This window comes from Terrapene carolina, unplaced genomic scaffold (assembly GCF_002925995.2).
Source record: "Terrapene carolina triunguis isolate 2854851 unplaced genomic scaffold, T_m_triunguis-2.0 Scaffold130, whole genome shotgun sequence".
Classification (NCBI taxonomy): Eukaryota; Metazoa; Chordata; order Testudines; family Emydidae; genus Terrapene; species Terrapene triunguis.
Window position 1 is genome coordinate 34,787,593 of NW_020664481.1, and position 26,359 is coordinate 34,813,951.

Sequence of the window (26,359 nt, forward strand, 5' to 3'; positions counted from 1 at the left end):
CCCCTGGCGATGGGGTCCAGGGGCTGGGTGCTTTGGGAGCTGGGATCGTGTTTGGAGCCCGGCGAAGCGCAGGGGGTGGGGAGCATCCGCCTTTCCGCTCGCTCGCCGCGGAGCCTCCGGCGGGCGCTGTGGCTGCTACCCAGAGTGCAGCAGGCAGGCGGGAGGAGGAGGCGCTGCAGCGGCTGGGCTCGGGCTGCTCGTGCTCCGCGGCCCCTCGGCGCAGCTGGTCCCGGGCGCAGGCGGCGGCGCGGCCCAGAATGCGAGTGTGAGATGCTTCCCCCGGCAACGGCTCCCCGGGCCCAGGCGGCGGCGGCCCCCGCGTGGATGCGGCTCCGGAGCCGGCGCTTCACGCTGCACAAACATTTCTATAGGACTCATTCGCCCTGCTGAGGAGAGCGGCCCGGCCCTAGCCCCGGCCCCGGCCCCCGCCCGGGCCATGCAGGCCCCCGGCACAGCCTCGCCGCTCAGCGCCGCGCAGGTGGGCCGCCTGCGGGAGGAGCAGGGAAAGGTAAAGGCCGAGCAGCAGCGCCGGGGGCCTGGGCCGCTCCGCAGCGGGGCACGGAAGGGGGCCCGGAGCGCCAGGCCCGGCTGGGGGGAAGCGGGGCAGGGGCCCGGGGGAGGCCCAGGCCGCGGGGCCTGTAACGGTTGTTCTCGCTTCCTGCGCACCCGAGAGAGAGAGCGCGTGCGGGGAGCGCCTCGCCCCGGCGCGTCCGGCACCGCGGAGCTGGTGGGAGGCCGCCCGCGCGGCCGGGCTCAGCTGCCCGCTGAGCGTCTGGAGTCGCCTCAGGCCGGAGCCCAGCCCCAGGCAGGCCAGGACACCCGCCCCCCGCAGTGCCACTGACGTCATCGGCCCCCCAGCAACTCCAGGGCTTGGGGGGACAGGGGGTGACCCCCAAAGTTGGTTCTGTCCCCCAGGGTAGGGGCCTGTGGGTGCTTTAACACAGGGGTGCTTCAAAAATGGACCCTGTCCCAGCGTGTGGAGTGGAGCTGAAATAAACAGTGTCAATGTCCTAGCTCTGCCTAAAGTGTTAAAACACAGTAGACCAAGTTAAAGATGATCTGTCAGCCCTAAGGCTTAGTGTCCTGGCTTCTGGCCCTGTGTCGCAGCCATGTTACTCAAATACCATCGTTTCTTCTAAATTCAAAGCATACCTTTTAGAAAAGTTGGAAGATACCCATATGTTTACTGATGCACCATGTGGGGCTCCCTAGGGGTCATTGCAATCTGTTGTGTAAATACTTGCTTTAATGTGTAACAAACATCCTTAAGGTTTTATGTCAGGGTGTAAATGTACATGCATAGTAGTACCAGTTTTTCAAATTACACCTCTACCTCGATATAACGCTGTCCTCGGGAGCCAAAAAATCTTACCATGTTATAGGTGATACCGCGTTATATCGAACTTGCTTTGATCCAACCGAGTGCGCAGCCTCCCCCCCTCCCCCCGAGCACTGCTTTACCGCGTTATAGCCGAATTCGTGTTATATCAGGTCGCGTTATACCGGGGTAGAGGTGTATTATTCTCTAAGATGCTTAATCTTTTTTTAATAGGAAAGGTGATTATGCTTTTAGGTCTGCAAGTTGGTCCACACAGAGCCCCATTGAAGTCAGTGGAGCTTCATGTAGGCCTTAAGGTCTTGCATAGGCAGGGCATTAGGGACTAATCAGTCATGAGCCTTCTTTTAAAGAGTGATTACTTTAGGGTTGTATTTAAAATAGCCAAACTATCAAATGTCTTTTTAAAAAAGTTTCTTGCCTTAGAATACTGAATACTATATATGGGTTTAGTGCAAAACTGAGGATCTCTCCGTCTTAATATTAGTCATATTCACTTACTAGGTGATTGATGTGATTTTGGGGCTGATAGGCCCCTATTCTGCAATTATCTCTGCTTAGGTACCGGTGTCTACCTACATGAAATTAATTGCATGATCAGAGCCATATTTAGCACACCATAAGCATTAGTATTTCATGCCAATAATCTGCATACATTTTCAGTTGTCCTCTTGGTCTCTTCATAAGGTTAAAAATTTTGTATGCATCTTAAAAGTAGCTCCCTAGGTATAAAAGAAAACTCTTAGTAGTTCCTTTATTGTATGGTGCTTCCACCAACCTCACTTTAACTGAGGGTAAGGAGCCTAAGTAATGCAGACATGATACAGACCATGAGCATCTTCTGGAATATTATGTATAAACAAGATGTCTGGCTTTGGAGGAAAAGACTCACATAATTACCAAAAGATCTACCTCAATTGATGGGTTGTTAACATGGATGAAAATTAGGATAATCTGGTGGGATACTCTGAATGGTCTCTTTTTATAAGAACATCAGATGAGAGAGTAAACTGTTCCCCTTCTCCACAGTCCAGTTACTTTCCTGGCTAGTTGACTGTGATGGAGAATTACGCTTCTGTGGTGCTTTAGTGTCAATTGGTCATGGAGTGTAAGTGCATGTCTGTCAGGAGCATGTAGAATTATTCCCAGTTCATGGCAAGGCCCTTCAGTAAGCAAGTTCAAGATTGTTCTCAAACAGCTCTGCTCCAGTGGAAAAGAGACCCAAGAGGCCATTAATTAAGCCTCAGTTAGGCTGCTGTACCAAAATTGTATTTTATCATAAGGAAACTTTACATAATTTCTGCAGATTGGCTACAAATATTTGAACCCTTCAGCTTCATTATGAAATTATCCTGAGGAGCTAAATATCTTAGTTACAATGGAGTGTCAGGATGAAGATATAGTAGACTCTGCCTCTGTGGAATAGAGAATTGGAAGCTGTATATAATTGCATTACAATAATGTTTTTGATTATGAAAATATTACATTTTAATGTGGAGGAGACCATTTTATTTATACCATCACCTTACTTTTTAGATAGTCATAGTTTTCATAAATTTGAGCAAACTCCACTTGGAGGCAATCTTGAAATTAGATATTATTGCTATAAAATTTTGCACAGTGCTTTTGCTAATCTAGTAATCATCATATAACTATCTTTCACAGCCTGTGTTCTAATACCCTACAACATTTTCTGTATATATTCTCAAAAGAAGTGGTCAAATAATATTTGTCAAATAACTTGAAAATTTCGCACTTTAAAAAAATATTTAATTGATATATTTTTATTTTCACCCAGCTCTGACTCTCATTCTGATATGCTTAGATTTACACAAATGCATCCACACCACACTGTTTATCCAGGTGACAATATGCCCCTTTTAGGACTGAACCTTGGTTGAGTACAAAGAAATTATTTAGCTTTAGTCCCACTAGACTGAAACTTATACCATATTGTGTCCTTTTCCCCTCTAGGCTGTGAAATAATGAAGTACACTATTAATTACCTGCTGACCTAGAAATATTTTTATTTGAATCGGGATTGATTTTTAGCATGCATTCTGCTCTGCTAAAGTGGATATGTGTTGCATTCTTTTACTGATTTAGGCATGAGTTTTGGCTTTTAAAGTGTAGTGAGTAGTTCTCAATCTTCTCAATAACAGGAGTCCCCTTTCATCTACCTAGGACCTCTCTCCTATTTATCAACGTAGAAAGAGCAGGAAGTTCATGACAAGTGCTTGGGGCTGCAACATCCCAGTTTAGGAACTCTGTTGGAGAGTGATTTTAATTCTTGGTTAGAATAGCCATTTGCCTGTTGAATGGTTTTCATCTTGTTAGTTTGTAGTGATAATCAGGCCAAACCATTAAAAGCAATTTTCAGGACATCTACTAAAGGTACTTGGTAGAAAAACATGTCTTAGAATGTGTATCTTGGGGATAAATTATAGAAGAATATCTAGTAATTTTCATGATAAAGACGATCACTGAAAGCATCATGACTGCTTAAAGTTTTGAGTGTTAGTGTAAAAAAATATAGCGCATGTATCACTGATTGCTTGAAAGTACAGTACCTGTTAGCTGGAAATACTATGTTAAGCCCACTGCTTGTAAGTGTAGGAAGTACAATACAGATATTTAAAGAGGCAGAATCTCATGCTCTAGAGCAGCGGTTCTCAAACTGTGAGTTTGGACCCCAAAGTGGGTCACGAGCCCATTTTAATGGGGTCGTCAGGGCTGGCTTAGACTTGCTGGGGCCCGGGGCCAAAGCCCAAGCCCACTGCCCAGGGCCAAAGTCCACCCATCAACTCTGGGTGGTGGGGCTCAGGTTACAGGCCCCCTACCTGGGGCTCAAGCCCTGGGCGGTGAGGCTCGGGCTTCAGCTTTGGCCTCCCCGTCCGGGATGGTGGGGCTTGGGCGGGCTCGGTCTCCCCCTCCCCCCAGGGTCGTGTAGTAACTTTTGTTGTCAGAAGGGGTTCGTGGTGCAATTAAGTTTGAGAACCCCTGCCTTAGAGTCTGAATTTAAATTTAATAGTTTGTATATAAATGTGATTCTCAGTGACTAATGGATCATGGGTTACTAACAGATAAGAGGTAGATGAATGTTCTGTACTGTTTGTCACAGTTTTGCAGACAGTTAAAGTGTTGAAGAATTGAACAAGTTATTTGTTACAAAATGGGAGATGTTTACAGAATCAATTAGACCCAGGAGGGACATGTTGAGTGCAAATGCAATCTTGAGTAATCTAACGAACTCCTTTGAGGTCTGGAAGTGTGGTGGTTTGTGTAGGAATAGATTTTTTAAGGTTTTCATCTTTCACTGATTCACATTTGTTTTTTCTTCCTGGTTTAGGAAGAGTAGGAAGGGAAAGTGACTCTCCTGCAATTTACCATGACATCTAAGTATCATGAGGTTTTAGGGCACCTGTTATTGTAACTACTGGTCAGTGTATGTTACATGTCCCTGACAGATTACTCTCTTATGAATTTAATTGATGTAGGGTGATGTTATCTTTAACTCCAAATGGTATGCGTAAGGGTTTGTCCGCATGTACAGTTTTTCAACAGTTGAAGAAAACGATTGAAAGTAGTGTACATAGCTTGTGTCCCGGCCTCTTAGCTGCAACCACTGCTATTGTTTTGTCCTCTACCTGTATGAATAACTCCAGTACCTGTCTCTGCTGCTGTTCAAGTCTTTTTCAAGCAGCATCTGCAGTACAAAATTGATAAGATTCTTGATGGTTTCAGAGCTGTTCCCACAGTTCTGAAGAATAACAGTGTAACTGATCAGAATCTTAACGCCTTTTAATTGTGGGCTTGTCTATACTTCCGGCTAAATCAGCAGTGCTGTTGGTCTGGTGAAGACCAGCTACGTCAATGGCAGAGCGCTCTCCCATTGATGTCTGTACTCCACCTCCCTGTGAGGCGGAAGGTAAGTCAGCAGGAGAGTGTCTCCCGTCGACATAGCGCAGTGTAGACATGCTGTAAGTTGACTGAAGTTGCATCAATTTCAGTTATGTAACTGAAATAGCGTAACTTAGGTCGACTTACAGCTTTAGTGTAGAATAGCCCTCTAATACTGCAACAGCGGCGGCACTATAGGTGTCTGCAGACTCAAGAAAATGACACTGCATTGTTTTATACATATTTCATGTTTGGAAGCTTATCTTTACCTCCATAAGTTCTAGAAATATTTTTTTTAAAATGAAGACGTCCATCAACAATTTCAGCAGATTTTAGATCCTCTTGCTTTTGAGGGCAAGCTTCTTCCTTGTTTGGGGCATGTAGATTTTACAAGCCCTGATGGCAAATATCTATTTTCATACTAGGAAGTAATCACACAAATAAATATATATTTATTATACAAAATACTTGTGACAAAGAGATATAGCAGTATGCCACAATAATAGTAGCTACTACCACTGTAAAGTACATGAAAAGTACATCACTGTGATTCATTAAAAAGGGGGAGTCACTTACCTTGTTGCCCCATTAAAATGGTAGTAACTATCAACATAATCAGAATATTTATAATATTGATGATTTCAGATGGGGTGACTGATTCTCTTAATATATAGATGCTCATTATCTTCATAGCGATTTGATTTATTCAGTGTGGATTCCAGTGCAGTACCTTTAAGCATGTTGGACTCTTTCAGCCCCGTTGTCCAGTGGTGCTCATATCTGGACAAAGCTCACTAGTGAGAAACCAATTCTGTTAGCATCCGCTTTGAAGCATAACTTTCTGGGTAATGCCCATTATAGTTAGTCTAGCTTCTGAACATTATGTGATTGAATCCTTTTTAAAAAAAAATCTCCACCCAAATACCACTTCAGAATCTTTATTTAGGCACAGTCCACCCTGTCAGATGCTTTTCTGTATTTCCTGATTCTACCCTTGCTTTCTCAAGTGCTGTTCATAAGGGCACATTCAGTAGTTGGCTGAAGCTATCAGATATAAATGTCCCATCATTTTGTGTGTTGTGTAGCACATCTGAACTCGTTTCCAGAGGGCTAGCGTGGATGCTATAAGAGACTTGTGAAAACAAGTTAATTTAACACAGGTTAAATTGTATAACTGTGCTAATTAAACTGTTTTGTGAACAGCTTAACTTTATCCTGGTGTGGACAGAGTCTTTAAGTACTCTGCCTATATATTACAATGCACCATTTGACCATTGTAGATTGATTAAGTAATGTGTGATTGCTTTCACAAAACTCATAATGTCACTACTGTGTAGTCACTTTCAGAGTATGTCACCAGATGAAGTGACCAGAGGCCTGCATCAAGATCTTATCAATTTCACAGCCCACTACAGTAACTTCTGATCTTTGAGTAATTTCTGTTTGTTTCTTCTGAGTTACTGTATCTATCACATTTTAATTAATACAGCAAGTGTTATTTTAATGTGTAGAAGAGGTTACATTTGTTCAGGTTACGTGGAATTTCTTATTTATGTGATTTTGAAGACCCCATTGACTCAGTATCTATTATTTCCCCTTCCTGAAAATCTGGATGACTGTTCATAGAGTAGGGACTCACAGGACTTGGTAGATGTGCACTCAGTACTTCCTGAATGTTATACCACAGATGGAAAGAGATTATACCATCCTTTTCTCTGCTAGTAGTTGCGGTAGTCCGTATAGTGTTTGTTTCTTAAAAGCAGTCCATCCAACACACTAGTGAGCCCAGCCTCTCCTTTCCTCACATAACAGCCACTCAGACAGATGACACTTTATCTCCATGGAGGACCCCCAGGCCTCCTCCATGGAGCACTTTTCTGTTCCGTTGGTAGCCTAGCTGGGCTCTGCTCCTATAGGAATCCAGCAGCCCCTCCTGCAGGCAGCTGAGATGGAGTAGGTTGCTTTCAAACAGCAGTGCCCTAGCCAGCCCAGCAGGTTCCCTTTAAAGACTAGCTCAGGTAGCCAATAAGGAGTTCTCCACCTCTCCCAACTGACCTCCTGGTACAACAGAGTTTGTGCAGGATGTCTTAGATGTTTACACCTTTGTTTCTTTTATGATATAAATCCTAAACTTTCCCTCAGAATTACAGTGAAACAAATAACAAAACCTTTACCCCTCATGAGAGACACGGGCATCATCTTCCTCAGCAACTGCATAATCTTAATTCTGTAGCCCTTATTCTCACGTTCTTCTTCCCTTTCATAACCCCTCTACCTGTGTCATCATTAAGGCTTAGATTTTGTCACGGATATTGTTAGTAAAAATCACGGACAGGTCACAGGCAATAAACAGAAATTCACGGAAGCCTGTGACCTGTCCGTGATTTTTACTAAAAATATCCCTGACAAATTGGAGTGGGAGGAGAGTCCAGCACCCACAGTGGCTGGGGGGATCTGGGGTCCCCTTGCCGCTCGCTGCAGCGGGGCCACTGCAGGGAGCCCCACCACCCGCAGGGGCTGGGAGCTCTGGGGGACCCACCTGCAGGGGCTGGGAGCTGCTGAGAGCTGCGGGGCTGCCTGCTGTCAGCTCCAGCCCTTGGGCATAAAATGTCACAGAGGTCTCTGAAAGTCTTGGATTCCATGACTTCCATGAAATAATAGTAGCCTTAGTCATCATCCCTCAGTACATCTTGTCTTAACTTAAAGCCTCAATGTTGCAAATGGATTCACTAGCAGAAACCTCTACAGCCTCACAGAGTGAGAATAGAATTGTGAGATACATGATTTTTTCCCTTTTTTACACTTGTGCTAGGTACTTTTGAAGTTTTTAAAGTTTTAAAAAATTTAGTTACATTTTCACTCACGTTAATTGGCCCAGCAAAAGAATGGCAGCCCCTTGTACCTGTCAGACTGAGTAGACAGTCTGTGATTTCTCCAGCTCCCTAGATAAAGTCATGAAGAAGGAGGACTTCTTTGGGTTCTGCTAAAAACTTAGAAGTTACTGAAGTGATTCATACCCCCAGTAATTAATAATTTTGAATTCATTTTCTCAGACTTAACAAAACCTGTACCTTTTCAGGACAGTTGACATGTAAAGGTTTAGTTTTTCACTTTTTTTGCTGTGGAAATAACTAAGAATTATTATTAGGGGTTTTTTTTATGCTTGCCAAAATCATAATTTCCTCCAATTATCCCTCCCCTACTACACCCCATCTCATCTCTCCTCCGAGCCAAGAAAAATCACCTTTGGACGGAGACTATATTAATAATTTTGAAATGTAATATTTAATCAATAACTTGATTTAAGCAATGAACATTAAATTTCAACAACGCTTTTTGGCTTTCCATTAAATCAAAAAATGTACCAACTGACTGAAGAGCTTTAATAATTTTCTTTCATTTTGTGTCATTTAGTTTTTGGAAATGTCAAAAATGGAAATATTTTTGAAAAGGTAAACATGATTGAAAACGGGACTCAAGGGGAAACCATTTTGCAAATCTTAATTATATCTTTCTCCATCAGTGCTTGCTATGTTTTAGACTAGAAACTTGTGGTTTCCTAAGGAAGATGTGAAATTTCATTTCACATGTTTATGTTGCATGTGGCTTGTTACATCCTGGGTATCTAGCTATTTTATTATTGTGTAAATGTAAAGTCATATTCTGAATTAGTTACAACTTCATCAGTAAATTCAGTTTCACCATGTCTTTTTGCTATGTGGTGTGGCAAAGAATATCACATATGGGCTACCTGGCACAATGAGTCTCGATCCTGGAAACAATCACGCATGTGGATAACTTAATTCACATGAGTAGTCCCATTGAAGTTAATATTCACATACATAAAGTTAAACAATTAAACTCTGAAAATTTGGAATCATCCTAATTAGGTCAGGAGTAAAAATGAGTTTGATTTTATTCAGGACCCTAATAAACATTGAGCTGTATCGCAAAGAACATTATACAGTTTGATTATGGTAATCTGCTCATGGGAGGGCCTGAACCACAGAACCAAGGTCAAGACAGAGTTCTTTGCAAAATCTCAGATGGCAAGGCTAAATTCCTAAAGGTAAAACATTGGTTTTAGATTTATTAGACAATTACTTTAACACCTCATTACTTCCCTTCACTTTCACAAAAAGTATTCTATACTCTCAGTTTTCCTTAAGTAACGTGATTGAAAGAAAATGTTTAAAGTGAGACTAATTCAAGATTAAACTGTCACAAATTATTTTATTACAGCATGTACACAAATTGCTTACATATCTGATCATATTCAGATTACTTTTCAAGTGGTAAATAATTCTACTTAGCACTTATACAGTGCTTTACATCTTCTAAGTGCTTCTCAGGCATTAGCTAATTAATCAGCATAGCACTCCTGTGAGGTAGGTAAGTTAGTACTACTTATTCCCATTTTACAGATGAAGAAATTTAGGGCTTGTCTACACCACCCAGCTTTTAGTGACAAGGCTGTGTCGACACAGCCTTGTCGCTAAAAGTCAGAGTGTGTGAACGTTCTTTTGCGGTATTTTGTCAGCACTTTTGTTGGCGCTTCCAGCCTCGCGAACGGCATAAGCTTTGTTGGCAGGAGAGTGCTCCTGCCGACAAAGCCGCGTTCACACTGCCACTTGCTTCGGCAAAACTTTTGTCTTTCGTGGGGGGGCTTTTTAAAGTACCCATGAAAGACAAAAGTTTTGGCGACAACTGTGCAATGTAGACAAACCCTTAGACTGAGAGATGATTTACCCAAGGCCAAACAGAAGCATTCAGTGTCAGAGACTGGATTAGATCTTTTGAGTTCAAGGGAAGCACATACAGGAATGGGGAGCTGGTGTGACATGACATACATGCACAGGTAAGAACTTGTTCCCATGTTACAGGATCAGAATTTTTTGCAATTTTCTGTTCTGTCCTACTGTCCATTCAACCCCATCTTAATTCCTAAGAAGCATATTGTGAGGGAGTGTTGTATTTAGTGATTATATCTCGTGACTGTGAGTCAGGAGATCTGGCTTCTACTCCTGGCTCTGCCACTGACTGATGTGTAATTTCAGTTAAGTCACTCAATACCCCAGTAAAATAAGGATAATACTTCTTCAGAAAGGGTGTAGTGAGTCAGTGTTCATAAAGGATGTTGAGTCCTCAGATGGAAGATGCATGAGAAGAGAAAAGAGAAAATAATGATTGGTTGGCTGGACAGTGTGGGAAATGGGCTTAATGTGGCTGCTGGAGAAGGGAATTTTCCCCTTTAGGACAGCAACAGCATCTTCTGCTGTGGAACACGGGCAGCCTTTGTATCCTCTTGTCTCAACAGCCTGCAAGCTGCATTGTGCTAGCATTGGGACTGCAGGATGCTTAGAAAGTGAACATAATTCAAAAAATCTAATCCATTTAATTTTAGCCACTTTTGTGTTAGCATTTGGTACATACTAAAAATAAAGAGTATTGTATAAATATATATTGGTAAGATCAGCTACATTTATGCGACAAAAGAAAATCTGCTACTTTAATTACAATAGCCACTGTCGCTCCTTTGTACAATATCCACCTCTCAGTTCATCTTTCAACTGTGATGTAGAAATCAGGCCTTGCAGTTGTCAAATTTAGGAAAAAGGGTTTAAACTTAAAATAGATTCTTAAACAGCATTAATGTAAACTTTCCGTTTAAATAGTTCGAAATAATAAAAATCAGATCCAACATTTATTATTCCATTTTTAAAGTTTGGGTCTTAATCAAGAAGGAATTGAAACTCAGGGGAGGACAATTTGAAGATATGCAAAATAAGAATAATTTAAAAGCTGTGCTTCTCTGTTTTATTGTCTGCTGTACATGAGGGAGACTCGCAGTATGATGCCCCCTTGTGGCTACCCACAAAATAAATAGCACTAAGTGAAATAAATAAAAGTGCAGAAGCTCTTCAAGCAGGTGGCACACTTTGTGATCCAACTGAAAAGCATCAAGCATTTCTGAAATCAAATACGCAGTTATTGAATCAGGATCTTGAGAAATATTAAATTTCAACAAATCATTGTTGGGGGTGAGGGAGGAAACAAGATACTTGTCTGTTCCCTTTTCATTTAAACTGTGAAATGTATTTTCCACAAGTAGATCCTGTTTTAATAACTGAACACTTGATTAGGTAATGTTAAGTTTGCTGCAAGTGTAGCTTAATAACCCTCTACACTTTAAATATTTTAGTATGCAAATAAACCATTGATAACCTCATAAATTTGCAAATGCATACATTGTTATCCCTGGAGGGGAAATAAGTCAGGATTTATTGGTATCACTTACGCTACAGTTTCTTAAAAGTAAAGCAGTATTGGTAGTGTTAGTTGTCCAGACAAAATGAACTTTAACTCACCTGCCCATTTGTTGATTATTTTTGTTTAGCCTGGCAGTAGCTGCATAAAAATTGTGGATCTAGATATACGCTGTTCTTAGCACAGTAGAGCACAGCATAGAATCTAAAGACCTGTATATATATTTTTTCTCTACTTGTTTCTTTACTGCTGTATTACCAACGGTTATCAAAACAGTTTGAGTGTCTCAGCAAAGGACATGTAGGTAATGTGTAATTGATCTCTGACTGTATTTTTTAAAATACTGTCTCATTAGTATAGTAGGTGCTTCAGCCTACTATACTAGTATTACAAATAAAAATATATTTAAGATGGTGTATTGTAGCACTTCTGAAAGATCCCTCACTTCATCCTGGCCACTGAAAGGTTTGTTATTGGTTCTATCCTTCAGTATCCCTTCATGAGGGATTATATCAAAGAATGAAATTATAATTGATTGGTGTTATTGATTTTTTTTAAGGGGGTCATGGAAACAGCATATGTCCATGTGCTCTTTTACTGATGGCCCATTTTTTTAAATATAAAAAGCATATGTGCCCGATTTACATATTTGCTAATTAAAAAAGCTTCCTGGAAACATTAAGTAGACTATCTTCTGTAACCTTTAACATTGTAGCTAATGGATATAGCCTGGAAATTTTCATAGAAGGTTCTCTAAATAATGTAAAATGATTATGAATATGTAACTAGTTAATATGCAGCTATGAAAGGATTATCATGTAGAGGTTAATGAACATGCTGCTCTTATGGTTTGCAGGGCTTTTCTTTTTGTGCTTTTAGCTCACTTCATGCATGGAAAGTCATGTATTGGGAATGGAAAGCTTCCTGTCTTTTCTTTTTTTGTAGCTTCATCTTTAATGGGGCAATTAAGCTGGAACTTTCTTAAAGGATTTCGTAAACAATTTTTGTGCACTTAATTATGTTGTGTACTTTGCAATCTTTCAAATCTGAAACAGTGAAATATGTTGATATAATATTCTCTGATTCTTCTACTTGTAAAAGCAGTACTCTGTTGTGTACTACTACTATTATGAAATGTTGCTACTGTATGTGACATACTAGGGAAGCTTTATTTTAAAATAGATTTGTGTATGAAGCATTAATAGTATAGTTTTCTGAATGTATATCTTCTAGAAATCTTCCTCTTTGTGCCTAGCATTTTTTTTAAAATTAGCAAATACATTAGGTGAGATTATTTTATAGAAATTAAATGTAGGATTTAAAATTACAAGTCTTCAATGGCAAAGGACATTTAACCTTGGTGTAAGCACAACCAACTGGATGGCTGAATTTGTCCCGACGTGTAGGATTATTATGGTGGTAGTGAGACCACAAATGTGGGACTGATCCTTCAACCCTTACACATTTGAATAATTTTTAGCTCTCAAAAGAGTCCTATTCTGTTACTTTTCAGGCATATTTTCCTATTAATTGCTTTCAGATGTTAGCATTCTTGTGGCCATGTGAGAAACAAATATTTGCAAAAATATCTGAAAAATGTTATATTGAGGAGATGTCTAGACATATTTAATTGCCTCATAGCTTCTTTGCATTTCATGTAATTGAGTGAAATTGTCTTTGTTATACTTTTCAATATGTGTTATTGAGAGTTCTGTATGTATTTAAACAAAATGTCCATGCAATTGTGGTACAGCAGACCGGCATCTTGTCTGTACGTACTATATGTAATAGTGTCTAGTATTACTAAACTGAGGTACCCTCCCAAACTTAATATTTTAAAGTATGCAGTCTTAAAAATATTCCGAACTGGTTAATTTTCAGTCTCTTTGGGAAGCCTATATTTTGAAGAAATAAGTGGGCTATTCAGCTCATAACTGTTTCATTTAAAAATATATATAATAGAGGTATTTTTTTTGCATTTAAACACTGCAAAATTCATTTGTACTGTTTTAGAATAAAACTATAGGTGAAAACACTTGTAGGTGTACTGATAAAGTAAAACATTTTCAGGGCTGGTTTTTCTTTTAACTGAACAGGCACGGATGTTACATTGGCATCTTGTTATAATTTATATTGGTTTCTTATTCTACAAAACATGTAACATTGAAAATAGATCTGTAGATTGTACAAAATACTAGTAATCTTGTATCATGTGTCACCTAATAGTTATGGAGCAGGTATTGTACCAAAATATGAATTGGAAAGCTGTAATTTGTTCTCCAGTTATCAGTCTGCATTAGTGTTGTGATAAAGTGTGCTGCTTAAGAACTAACATTCACATGCCTTTGCATTGACAAATAAAAATATAGAGAAGCTACCAAATCTGTAAAGCTATTGTTCTAGTTTCTGATACATTGACATTGCAGCTGTGTGCTTAGCCTTGTTTTTTCATGAGCAGTTATCTGTTTTAATGACAGGTGGTCACTAGCTGCCAAGAAAAAATCCAGCACTGGTAAGTGAAACATGTTTGATTACATGCTTAAAATACTGATGAAGTAACCTACTTGTGTTTTAGTAAAGTACCAAGCAATTATAGTATTTATAACAATGTTAGTCAAATTCTACTATTATACTTTAGGTGTGTAGTTTGAGATACCTCTGACTTATTGCACTGTGCCCTCTTTAAAATTTGTATTTTCTTTCCTGTGATATCACTGCTCTAACACACACATATATTTGAACCTTAATGTGTATGCTTCTTTTATACCCTCTTTCCCCTTGCCATTTTTTGCACAAATTATCTTGTGTAAAGAATACTGAATCTGTCTGACTGGATAAAAAGGTGTCAGCAATTTGGAAGTTATTCCTGGGTGTGTTTTGTTTTTTATTTATTATTATTATTATTATTATTATTATTATTATTTATTACTACTACTACTACAACAGGAAAGAGCAAATGCTTATTTTAAGTAATTTTATGCATATATAGTGAAAATATAACATTTAAATATTTTTACAGTAAACTGTTTGGTAAGCCTTAATATGTAATGTTTAGGAAAAAAGTGTCCCTTGAAGCATTAGCTCTGGGCACTATACATACATACATACATATATATATATATATATATGCTGCTGTTTTAATGTGGTAATCCATAGTTAGTAGAAAACATGCCCAGTAAATAGCAGTTTCATATGGCATTTGAGGAAAATGTACATTTAATGGTGAATGAAATCTTATGAGTTACAGTGAGATATAACATTTGATCTTACAGATATCAAATTACAATATATCCATGCTGTGTTTACCATGATTTTACTGAGAGAACAACAGGAGCTGTCTTGATTATTGTCTGCAGGGTTATTGCAAAATCACAGCAACTGCCCCTTTAGTGGTGAGATTAAACCTTTGGTTATACACCATCAAGCATATAATATTTTAAATTTATTTTAAGAGGCTTTTTCTTCATGCCTGAGAGATCTCCAAGCAAATAATTTATAGTTAGTGTGTATCAAATGTTTTTAGTTTAAATGCATGTAAGCTGCAAGCAGTGGATAAGAGTTAAAAAAAAATCAGGGCAATCTGTACACATCATCATATTAAATTCTGACTGTTGGCTTGCAGAAAATAATCTACAAGTAATATGTTTCACTTATGTTTAAAATTCAGAGACTGCATTAATTTTCAATAAGGAAAGTATCATAGTGGTGCCACTGTTGCTGTTGTAGTTAAATCTGTCAGTATTTCCATAATACACTTTTCAGGAGTTTATAACTTACCATACCAATTTAGTCCATCATATAAATTCTCATTCTGGGAGTCTTCTTTCCCAAAAAATGTTGTCCAAAAGTCTAACTTTTTAAACTTTTACAAAATGAAAAGTTTACAAAGTTTGTTTTGCTTCTATGAGAATGTCTGGAATATTTTTGTTGGTGTTTTGTTTTTTTGGCAGGGTATGGTTTGTTTGTTTTTAAAACGAACCCTTAGTTCATATCTAATTTTTGGATGTTTTTTATAGAGAGTAGGAGAGAAGGATTTGAAATTGCCTGATGTATTTTATATTGAAAAGCAGTACAATTTTTGTTTAAAGAAAATGTATTAACATTTGGGGCCACATGGTGCAAGAGCTGAGTGCCCATGTGTTTCAGCTGAATAATATCCTCTTATGAGAATCTTTAAATAGCCAGTGACACAGATAGATGTTAAATAGAATTGGATGAATAACAGCACAGTTTTAAAATACTCCACTTTAATAAGTTTCCATTAAAAATTCATTTTTTTTCTTTTTAATATAATTAACTTATTTTAAAAGTATAGATTCAGAGGCATAAATAACTGCTAAAATAATGAGTAAAGCATGGGGTCAGCTAAAGCATTTCCATTTATAGAGGCACTTCATAAGTTGAATCTCATTCCTAAATAAATATTTATTCTGCCTGAAAGTATAACACTGTTGGTTTTAATTTCTTAATTGTCTGTGCAACCAGTAGACCCATGAGTTCACATGATCATGTGTCATTAGATGGGGAGAGAAGAAAAACTTCCTACATAATACTGTTTCAGGCCAACAATAAATAGATTTATTTTTATTTTCTTGGTTCTGTTATACCATTTTAGAGCATTGCTGCATTTTCAGAGACTTCCAGAGTAGAGTATGACCAGTAAGATCCACTGAAAAACAAAGATGCATCTTTTAGTCATTCCCCAATACTCTTTCCATTGAACTTTCTCCTACATAATGGTAGGCAACCACATCAAGAAATCAGTTTCCAAGGCTCACTAATATAGAATATGCGCAATGCAGTAGAATCCTTCTGCCTTCGATGCAGAGCAGTTCCTGCAGCACTTTTATCTGGTTATTCAGTAGTGGGCAACTGCCTAATCCTAAAGGACACCACCTTCTTTTCAGATAAATGGAGAAATTGCTTATCCTGGCTGTCACATCTAGGAGATGTTTAGTGCTGAAATGATCATTTTTTGCACTCTTTTCCTAGGGATTTCCCTCTTTGTATTTCAAATCCAGCAAAAGTGTTTTGATTGCTTTTGTTTTTGTGCATCTTTAATTAAGGTTTTCTTACTTTAGAATATGAATTGTCTTCATATCATAAGCAAGGTGAGATTTGTGGTGATGGGTTTTGAAGAGTCTATATCTTGATGTTTTTCCTAAACCACACAAAAATACTTAAAAGTTCTTCTGTTACATGTTAGCACTCAGTCTTCAAGCTTGTCGCCCTTTTGGCCAGTCCTTCAACAGCAAGTGTTGACCTCACACTACATACACAGCTGATCATCTGTGGGAAAAGATTTCAAATATTTAATCAGATATCAAAACACACAAGGTTGCATCAAGATAAACATATTAAGCTTTCAAACTCCAACAGAGATGACCACTGGTAACTGTAGAGTCCCTTTAACAAAAAGCTGGAAATGGTGCAATGTTAAAGATCTTTATCGAGCCTTCATTTCCAGATTCCTAATTAGATGGTTATATAAAAAAAGAAGGAAAGTAAAAACTTCTGGCTCTAATTCAGGGGACCAAAACTGCTAGAAAGATGGCAGATCTTCAGCGATGTGTCTTAAGGATTCCTGTTCCAAAAAACCTATTTAGAAGAATGAATTGATCTGTTTTCGCTTGACCTCCATCCCCCACACCTCCAACTAGATTTTCTTCTCATAGTAGCAAGCTGAAACAAATTGTCCCCATTTGTTTGGGGGATATAAATTTGGTATGACTACATCGTTGCCAATTTTCCATAAAAATAGGAATATCGTTGGGGGCAGAGAATGGAGCTTAAGACTTTTCTTCTTCTATTAACAATAAGTTTTCATCATATTGCTTCTCTTCCAAGACTCTCACTGTACTTCGTAAATGTTAATGAATTTACCTTACAACAGCCCTGTGGAGAAGGTGAATATTATCCTCATTTTACAGGTGAAGAAACTAAAGTGCAAGGGGGCTTGTCTGAGTGTGTCAGGAAGTGTGCAGCAGAACTTGAGTAGGACCCAAGTCTTCAAACACTATTTTGTGCTTTAATCACAGGGGGTAAAATTTTCAAAAGTGTCTAAGTGACTTTGGAGCCTAAGTCCATGGGACACAGTTCAGCATCTTAGACATGTACTTTGAAAATACAAAGTACTGCAGATACCTTGTTGAGTGCTTGAATACTGCAGGGTGATAAAGTTGGGTGTTTCTACTAGTGACCACTGTAACAGTAATCTTCCAGAAATTAAATGAGACGAAAAAATTGTGGGATTATTGCAACTTTTTTCATGGTCCCAAAATGATCAGAGATTCCACTTTATTTGGGAATTGAAGAAAGTCAGTAATAGTTGGCTGTTGTTTTTTAAGATGTTCATATTGCAGTTTCTTCATCCACCCGGTCAAGCTAGATATCTACTTCTAGTAAACAAATGTACAGGATGCCTACTTGAACATCCTCAGAAAACCATCAGAATTTGCATCTTTTGGTCAGCATTTTCAGTTCATATCCATGATGCTGGCTTCCATCCCAAGATTAAATACAGGTTGAACCTCTCTAGTTTGGCACCCTTGGGACCTGACCAGTGCTCCAGAGAATTTGCCAAACCACGGGAGGTCAATGCAGAGTGCCAGTGGATCTCCATAGATGCAGGAAGTAGGGTTGCTGGGGGTGCTGCAGCCTGCCCGGAGGTTCCGATGCCAGCCCCAGGTCCCAGCCGCCAGCCCCAGTTCCTCCCCCTCCTTCCTGCAGTTTGAATGCCGCAAATCAGGTGTTCGTGGCGCTCCAGAAGCGCTGGGATGGAGGAGGAAGTGTTGGTAAGCGTGGGGCTGCCAGTGCGCAAGAGGCACGGGGGGAGGAGGGCAGCTAGGAGAGCTTGGTGCCAATGGATGCTCCGCACCCACTAATTTTTCCCTGTGTGTGCTCCAGCCCCAGAGTACCCATGGAGTCGGCACCTATGCCGGTCCATGGATGTTGCTGGACCAGGGAGTGCCGGATTAGAGAGGTTCACCCTGTACAAAGATTACATGAGGTGCTGTATTGGGGCAGAAGTAGAGAATATCCTCTACCCTCAAATGTATATGCCTGATAATGCAATGCACGTGTTAGCTGATAATTTACCTTAAAAAAATCTTTTTTCCAGCACACCAGTTTCAATATTCTTTCAGAAGAGGACTGGCTTCTTTTTGTTTGTTTGTATTTTTACTGCTAGCAAACAAGACAAAATTCCTTAGGTAACTGTTTCTCCCAAACTCAGAGAGTTCCTTATCTTTTCACAGTATACACTATTGTGATTGTTTGGCCAGATTCACCAAGACATTTCTAATTTCTTTGGCCCCTTTCCCAACTTTGTCTCAGCGACCTTTCTTGAAATGGACCAAATACCACTTCCGCACCTCACTGGCCTATCCTAAGTAAATTGATTTTGTGATGTGACGGAAATCTGACAAATTGGTGGAAGGAACCAACCTGAACAATTTGGAAACTTGGTGCAGAGCAGCTATCAACCATTCATTATCATGAGTAAGGGTAGTACCCTGTTTCCCCGAAAATAAGACAGTGTCTTATATTAATTTTTGCTCCCAAAGATGCGCTAGGTCTTATTTTCAGGGGAGGTCTTATTTTTCCTGGAGCTTCGGGGCCTTATATTCCGGGGTGGCCTTATTATCGGGGAGGTCTTATTTTCGGGGGATGTCTTACTTTCGGGGAAACAGGGTAGTAACAGCTGGGGCCCTTGCACACCCTCTATGGGGACCTTCTGCATGTGGATCCATGTCATGCCTGATCTACTGCCTGCTACCCTACTGTGCTATGCCACCAGCTGCCCAGGTTGCTGCAGAAAGTACCAACGTGGTCAGAGCTCCAGAGCATGCAGGGTCGGAATTCTCATGGCCAAAGACTACTGTTAATTGAATCACTTTGGCTTACAGCTTTTAAGTTTATGGGAATGTTTTTCTGTATCTCTTTTTCTGCTGGTGCATGGTTGTGTGAACTCAATCTCGATAGGTGCTATTGGATATGCTGCTCATGAGTAGGAAACATATATTTTGGGGACGTATGTTTGAAATTATCCTGCTTTTCAATGTAAATTACTGAGATCCCTTCTGCCACTGACTTTCTTACTGCACTTGCCCATAAACATCCTTGTTGTTTAAGATGGGGAGTTTGTTGTCCTATTCAAGACACTTCCAAGATCACAAATTGGTTCATGAGTTGCTATATAGTAGAAATAGGTATTGAAAATGCTCATCCAAGTTGACGGGAAAAGTCGTGTACAAAAATTCTGAGGAATACGTTCTATGGGAAAGAAAATTTCTATGCAGAATGTTCTAAAATGCCCAAAAGAAGAGTAGAGCAATATGTAAACATTCAACAATTGAGCATTAGTAATTTTTTCTTGGTCAGGAGAACTAGAGTAGTGTTTCACATCTACACTCCTTGTTGATAGGTCAAGAAGCTACAATAACCCTATGGTCAAATCATCATCTTTCAGGAATGTTGACTGTCCATGGGGAGAGAAAATTCAGCTAGAAATCAGATTTAACTTTAAAGAGTATTGCCCCTTTTTTTAAAGCCCACACTGATTGTTCATTGCAAATAAGGTTTTGAAGATTCTGCCTCTTCTAAAATATAAGCTGGAATTCCAATTTGTTTTCTAAACTATGATGGTGATTTAATTGTTGAACCCATGCAGTGTGCTGTGAGACCTACAAAATACAGAGGAAAGCATTATTTTTTCCCCAAGGAGCTTGCAATTCAAAAAGATGAGCTTCCAGTCTAAAATGAATGATGTCTATAACTGGGCCATCACAAGAGTTTTTAAATAAATTGTTAAAAATGTTAAAGTAAAAAAAATTAATCTTCCATGATATAAAATGTATACATTTATGAATAAAAACAGTTCTCCCTCCCATATCTTTCCATGGAGCACTGAAAATGCATCAGCAGAAAACCATTAACTTAACTATTTTACATTTAGAAATAATTAAACTCACTTGAATTTGTCAACAGGAGGAAGGTGGAGAATGATTATGAGGCTCTTCAAGAACGTCTCAATACGTTGCCTGATAAACTGTCTTATGATATCATGGTATGTACAGTATAGTTTATTCAAAATAATTGACTAATGGTTTTAGTATCTGAGGTTACTGCACTGGCAGTGAGGTATATTATTCAGGTTTACCATATAGTACTTAGTAATGATACATTAATTATAGTAATAGTTAAACCTTTGCTTCTTTTTCTCTCTCTGTTTTTTCAAATCCATAATAAATTATAATGTTACTGACAATTGAGAACTGATGACATAAATGTTAACACAAAATATGACATATTTGGTATGCAAATCTATTATACCGAAAACTGTAATTATGACTGAAATATGGTACTTAGTCATTTCCTGTTAGCCATAGAAGAAACAGGCCATAATATTTCCTGATTCACAGAATTAAACTCCGCGACATTGATTTTTATATAAAAAGGTGGTGCTAATTTTTGTTTTAATGATCTTCACATTCATATAGTGAGTTCTTGTGTTTTGAGTCATTCCTATCAAGAGTACTTTAGCCTTGAACATCCACCAGAATTCAAGTTCCTGACTTTACAAAGTTACTATTTCCTTGTTTGAGGCTATTTTTTGCCTAATTCATAATACACTTCGAAAGGGACTGCATTGCTCAGTGAATTGGTAATGGGATACAGAATCATTTATCTCTAAGGCATCACTTCAGAACTACTAAATAAAATTAGTAACCATCTGCTGGTTAGGTGACATATCAGAATATGAAACAAACAGATAGTTTCAATCCCCTTCTAGATACATCTTACTTGCTGCTCACTGGCATTCAGGTTGTCATTCTCAACAAGGGAGGTCAAAGGCTAAAGTGAGCGTGAATGCTGAACTCTGTTTTCACACAGGTTTTGGGAACTGTAGGGCATTGGTGATCTACCTTGGTAGAACAGGCGTATACTGCCTGTTTTGTGGATAAAGAAAAGACTGGTGTTGTCAGTTCAGCACTTATCCACAGCATTAACTTTACTGGGAAGGGGTGTGTGTGTGTGTGTACACACACACACACACACACACACACACTGTGGAGAGTTTGCTGTTATCTTATACTTGAGAGCAAAATGGGTATGCAAAACACTGCAAAAACCACCAGACTCATCTGGATGTAGTTTTTGTTTTAAAGTGACAGTGTCAACTCATTTGCAATTTTAAATGTATATTAACAATCCCTGTCCCGTAGCCAGCTATCTGCCTATATTTTTAATTTTATACACAATGCTGCTTTTGGGTGTGTGTAAGTGTTGCAAGCTGTTGTTTTGAAGGCCTTTGTAATTTCAGCCTGGGAGAGTACATCTTTTAAGAGGAGTATCCTCCACAGAATCTTTCTTCAAGATGGTCTCCCACCCCTCCAACCCCCCACTCTCCAATATGTGCTCCAGGCATTGCCACCTACTGGCTTTTCCTTCTGGAGAAGAGGAACTGCCATGAGAGGAAGAGAATATATGGTCCAGATGCCCTGCACTAGAATATGAGGGATGAAGGGGTGCTGTTCCTTCCCTCAAGAAGTGAGGGAAGACATTGATCCAGGAAGTTTCTCTGAAGTGAGGAGGAGCTGGTCCAAGGTTGCAGGGTGACAACGCTTTCTCCTGTGGTGGAGAGTTACTTGACTACAAGCTGAGCTAGGCAGTAGCTGCTGGACTTGTTCCCCCTTTCGCTTCTCTTCAGCTGGATCACAGCTGATGGCTAACACGTGCAACCGTCCCCCTTTGAAGTTGAAGCCTGAATGAGAACCAGATATGGGAGATGAGGCTAGTGGGTGGGCAACTAGTACATCAGGGATAGGGTTATTGTGGGGGAGGGTCTAGTGCTCATAAGGCCTGAATGGGCCTAGCTGAAGTGAGTGGTGTGGGGTCTGCCTGTGGCGTGTGTGTAAAGTGAGCTGGTCTGTGGGGTGGGTGGAAGGATCATAAACCTAGTGACATGTCTACTGTAAACTTTAAGAAAATGGGATAAACACTTTTAAGAAACGTGTCTTAAGCAATATAATTTATTTACCACTAATTATATTTACTCCCATTGCCAATACTCAGATTTTAAACAGTTTATTGCTTCCTGTTCCTATGAGTTATTGGAGGAAGACATATATGGCTTCTAGAACATTGATTGAGGATGATGTACCCTCATGTTGGTGAATGAGAACAGGAAGTGTGTGGATTAGTAAACAAACTCTCCCACTCTACAGGAGTATTGGCAGGTAGCAACAATCTTAGGCTGGAGACAAACAAATTTGATTTGTGGAAAAATTGGGGTTTCTAAATAGGTGGTAGTAACACAACTAAATAAAACAATTGATATTTGAGTTGACTGTTCCTTTAAATAATATTTTTGTTATAAACCTGAGCAATGTTATACTTACTGGGAAGTGAAAACATTTATGTATAATAAATAGTTTACAATCAGCTAAACGAGATACAATATTTTTATTTAGTAATATAGTATGACTTTTTTTTGTTTTCCTGTCCGCATCCATTAGTACTTAAGTTTTATGCCTCAGAACGGTTTTCCGGTTAAATATTAACCTGTTCTGTTTATTACATGTACAATATTAAATTCAAACTGTGGTTGGGATTCAGATCTGGTAGTTTGAATGTTTATCATGTGTTTGTCATTAAATAACTGTGCTATAGAGTTTTGAGTCCTTCTAACCCTGGTTGAATTTTAATTTATTTGTTTGGCTAAGTGGTCATTAATGACCTCTAATTTAATTTTTAATAGTGGTTTTTAGCTGTTTGTTTTCTGACTTTGACAGGTACCTTTTGGTCCCCTTGCCTTCATGCCAGGAAAACTTGTCCATACCAATGAGGTCACTGTTCTGCTTGGGGACAACTGGTTTTCCAAATGCTCAGCTAAGCAGGCCATTGGCCTGGTTGAGCACAGGAAAAAACGTATGTATATTTATAAACAATTATTATTTTAAGAGTCAAAATTATTAGCGCCATACTAAGAATATGTAAAACTAGAGGACACAATTTTTAAGTATCCTTTGACATTGCATTTCTTTTAAAGATATATAGGTCTGGTAGTATGATTAAAAAAAAGTTTAAGTAGCTTTTGCAGACTACAGTATTTGGTTTGATGAACTGACTTACGAAAATCTGGTTTGGAAATAATTATCTATGCAGCACAGTTCCATAAGATATCAGGTAAGAGTGGGAAACATGGTTTTTTGTTTTGTTTTGTTTTTTTAAGTACTTATCAAAACTTTAGGCACTCTAAAATAAACAATTTTGTAACAATTTAAACTTATACCAAAATCCAGTTGTTGGTGTTTACATTAGTAAGCCAACACAAGAAGATGATCAATCAGAGGTTGTTCAGGTATAAAGTTAAACCTGTAAAAACCAAACAAATCAATTCTGTTAAAATCACGTGTTCACAAAACTTTCATAGTGAGGACTGTGTCTACAGACAGTCTCTTGGACACCACATTTTCCATTTGTGATCATGTTGACCACCTGTTTTTCAGCTCACCCTTACATATCCTCTCTGTAAATTACCGCAATTGCTTACATGAAATAGTAAAATAAGAAAATATTTATTTCTTTTAACTTTAATATGCAAATGCTTTATTCTTTTTGAAAAAAGTGAATAACACGCTACTTTTACTCTTCATTTAATCTGTCTCTCTCATGTGTGCTGCTTGCCTCCCTCTGCATGTTCTTCCCTGGCACGTGGTTTTCTTCTCTTTTCCTTCTCTGGACATGCTGCTCAGTTCCTTTTGCTCCATTCTCCTGGGAACACTACACTTCCATTGGGGGCAAGCAGATCAAGTACCACTGTATGCTCCTGTTTCTTTCCTCCTTTTATTTAGCAGCAGCCCCTAGTAAAGGCGGCTGATTGGCAGTTCATTGTCTCCAGCTAGTTTTACTTGTCACCAGACTCTTTGCTTTAAAGAGCCTATGTGTCTTTAGAAGCGTTTGGAAAGGGGGACAGCCAGCTATGTGATCAGCCAACTTTCTGGACCACCAGCAAGTGTTCTTCACACCACAATTTATCTTTAGTTTAACTTGCCGTGTTACAATATGAGCCTGAAATATCAGTGTAGATGTCAAAGAAGGAAAAAAGTAAACTTTAATTTTAAAATTGGCACTTTTTAGCTATGAGCTACTAATATATTTTTCAGATTAGCATTTGAATTATATTTTATATCAGTTTTACTTCAGAAAGTTTTGTAATCTGCCTTGTAATGAAAAGACATTCAGACACCAGTACTTTTCAGTACACCGCTCGATATAACGCGACCTGATATAACACGAATTCGGATATAACGCGGTAAAGCGCACTCCGGTGGATCAAAGCAAGTTCAGTATAACGCGGTAAGATTTTTTGGCTCCCGAGGACAGCGTTATATCGAGGTAGAGGTGTACTTTCATTTACCCTGGTTAGTTATCCATGTTCCTGCCTGTAGTGGAAAACCACAGAGGCTCCCCCTCTCTGTGTGATTTAATTTGTTTATAAATAGTAGGCATGCATATATGAAAATACATTTCTTGTTATCTTATTTTAAAAAAATTCTTTATGAAGAGTTTTAACAAAAAAAGGTAATTTGTATTTCAGTTGTTTTATTTCTTTATCCTTTCTCTGGGGATCACATAGCAACAGTTTCCACATCTCAGTGAAAACTTCCTTCTTCTTCACCATAACCTATGTTACTTAATGTGACTTCTGCTATATCTGAGATCCCGTTTCCTTTTCTGTTATATCTTACCAGTGTTGCAGGATATTTTTGTCACCACTAAACTCCGTGAAACTCACTTGACCTTTGCATAGTAGATGTCTGATAACACCAAGTACTCTGCAAGAACACATGCACTAGTAGATGTGGGATTTTTTTTTCTGATCTTTTAAATTGCATTAGAATATGAACTCAGAAGTTTTAAGTTCTTTTGAAGCAAAATAGTGAAGGATCTCTAGATATAAGTACTCCATTCTGACAATGTCTCAAATATCACTTTTTGTCCGTATGATGGTTGCCAGTGGGAGGCTCCAAAACACGGATATTAACTAAAAACTTTCATTTCAAATACTAAGTACAGTGTCTGTATAAGAATCTTATTAACATACATGACACAAAAATAGGAATTCTTTTCAGTTGATATAATCACCCATGAAAATTAAATACATGGAAACACAGACTTATGAAATTCCTTCAACCATTTTCTAGTAAGATGAAGCAACTAAAAATAGAATTGTAAATAATTTCCCTGTTTTAGCTTTTCTACTTTTTAAAAAATGTTATCTTAGATACATAAAATAATTGCAGGCCATTGGTATAAAATGTGAACTAACCATTGGTGACACTTATAAACATGAAAAAGTGTTACTTCATAAAATATTTTGTAAAACATACTTTACATATTGCAGTGCAGTTGTTTTAATAGGCCAGGTCTCATTGATTTCAATGGGATTTTTGTATGTTATAAAAGTGGCTTCATAATTTACAGTGTGATAAATATTGGCATTATCATTATATTGGTGCTTCATTGTTGGATTCCAATACCCCTTTTTTTGTTTTGAACACAACATTTATCAGGACTAGGTCCATCCCCATGGGAAAAGAGGAAAAGCTGTTTCAAGGGATCAAACTCTTGCTGTCTCAAAAATGATGGGCAGTAACAGTAAAGTCCCAATTCAACAAAGCATGTGCTTAAGGCTAGCACATGCTTTCAGTGCTTTGCTGAGTTAGAATTAAGGTCAAATGGCCAACAGTATAGGAGAGATTCAAGCTGAAATTTCTTGTGATTAAAATGTGGGGATTTCTATTGATGATTCTTTTCTTCTAGGACTTATACTTTATGTAATTGACAGTC

The 26,359-nt window shown here is 38.7% G+C and overlaps 1 protein-coding gene across 3 annotated transcripts in view; it reads left to right on the forward strand.

The window, feature by feature from the left end:
- Window positions 1-419: 419 nt before the first annotated feature.
- Window positions 420-26,359, forward strand: part of URI1 (URI1 prefoldin like chaperone) — a 58,577-nt gene continuing 32,637 nt past the window's right edge. For 2 of the 3 annotated variants that reach the window (XM_024199734.3, XM_024199732.3), the window contains exons 1-4: window positions 420-508; window positions 13,981-14,015; window positions 20,492-20,570; window positions 23,299-23,434. In XM_024199734.3, the coding sequence (XP_024055502.1) occupies window positions 437-508; window positions 13,981-14,015; window positions 20,492-20,570; window positions 23,299-23,434 (322 nt within the window). In that variant the 5' untranslated portion in view covers window positions 420-436. Of the gene's footprint in view, window positions 509-13,980; window positions 14,016-14,702; window positions 14,896-20,491; window positions 20,571-23,298; window positions 23,435-26,359 lie in introns of those variants that run through there. The other variant, XM_024199735.3, reaches the window with a different exon arrangement.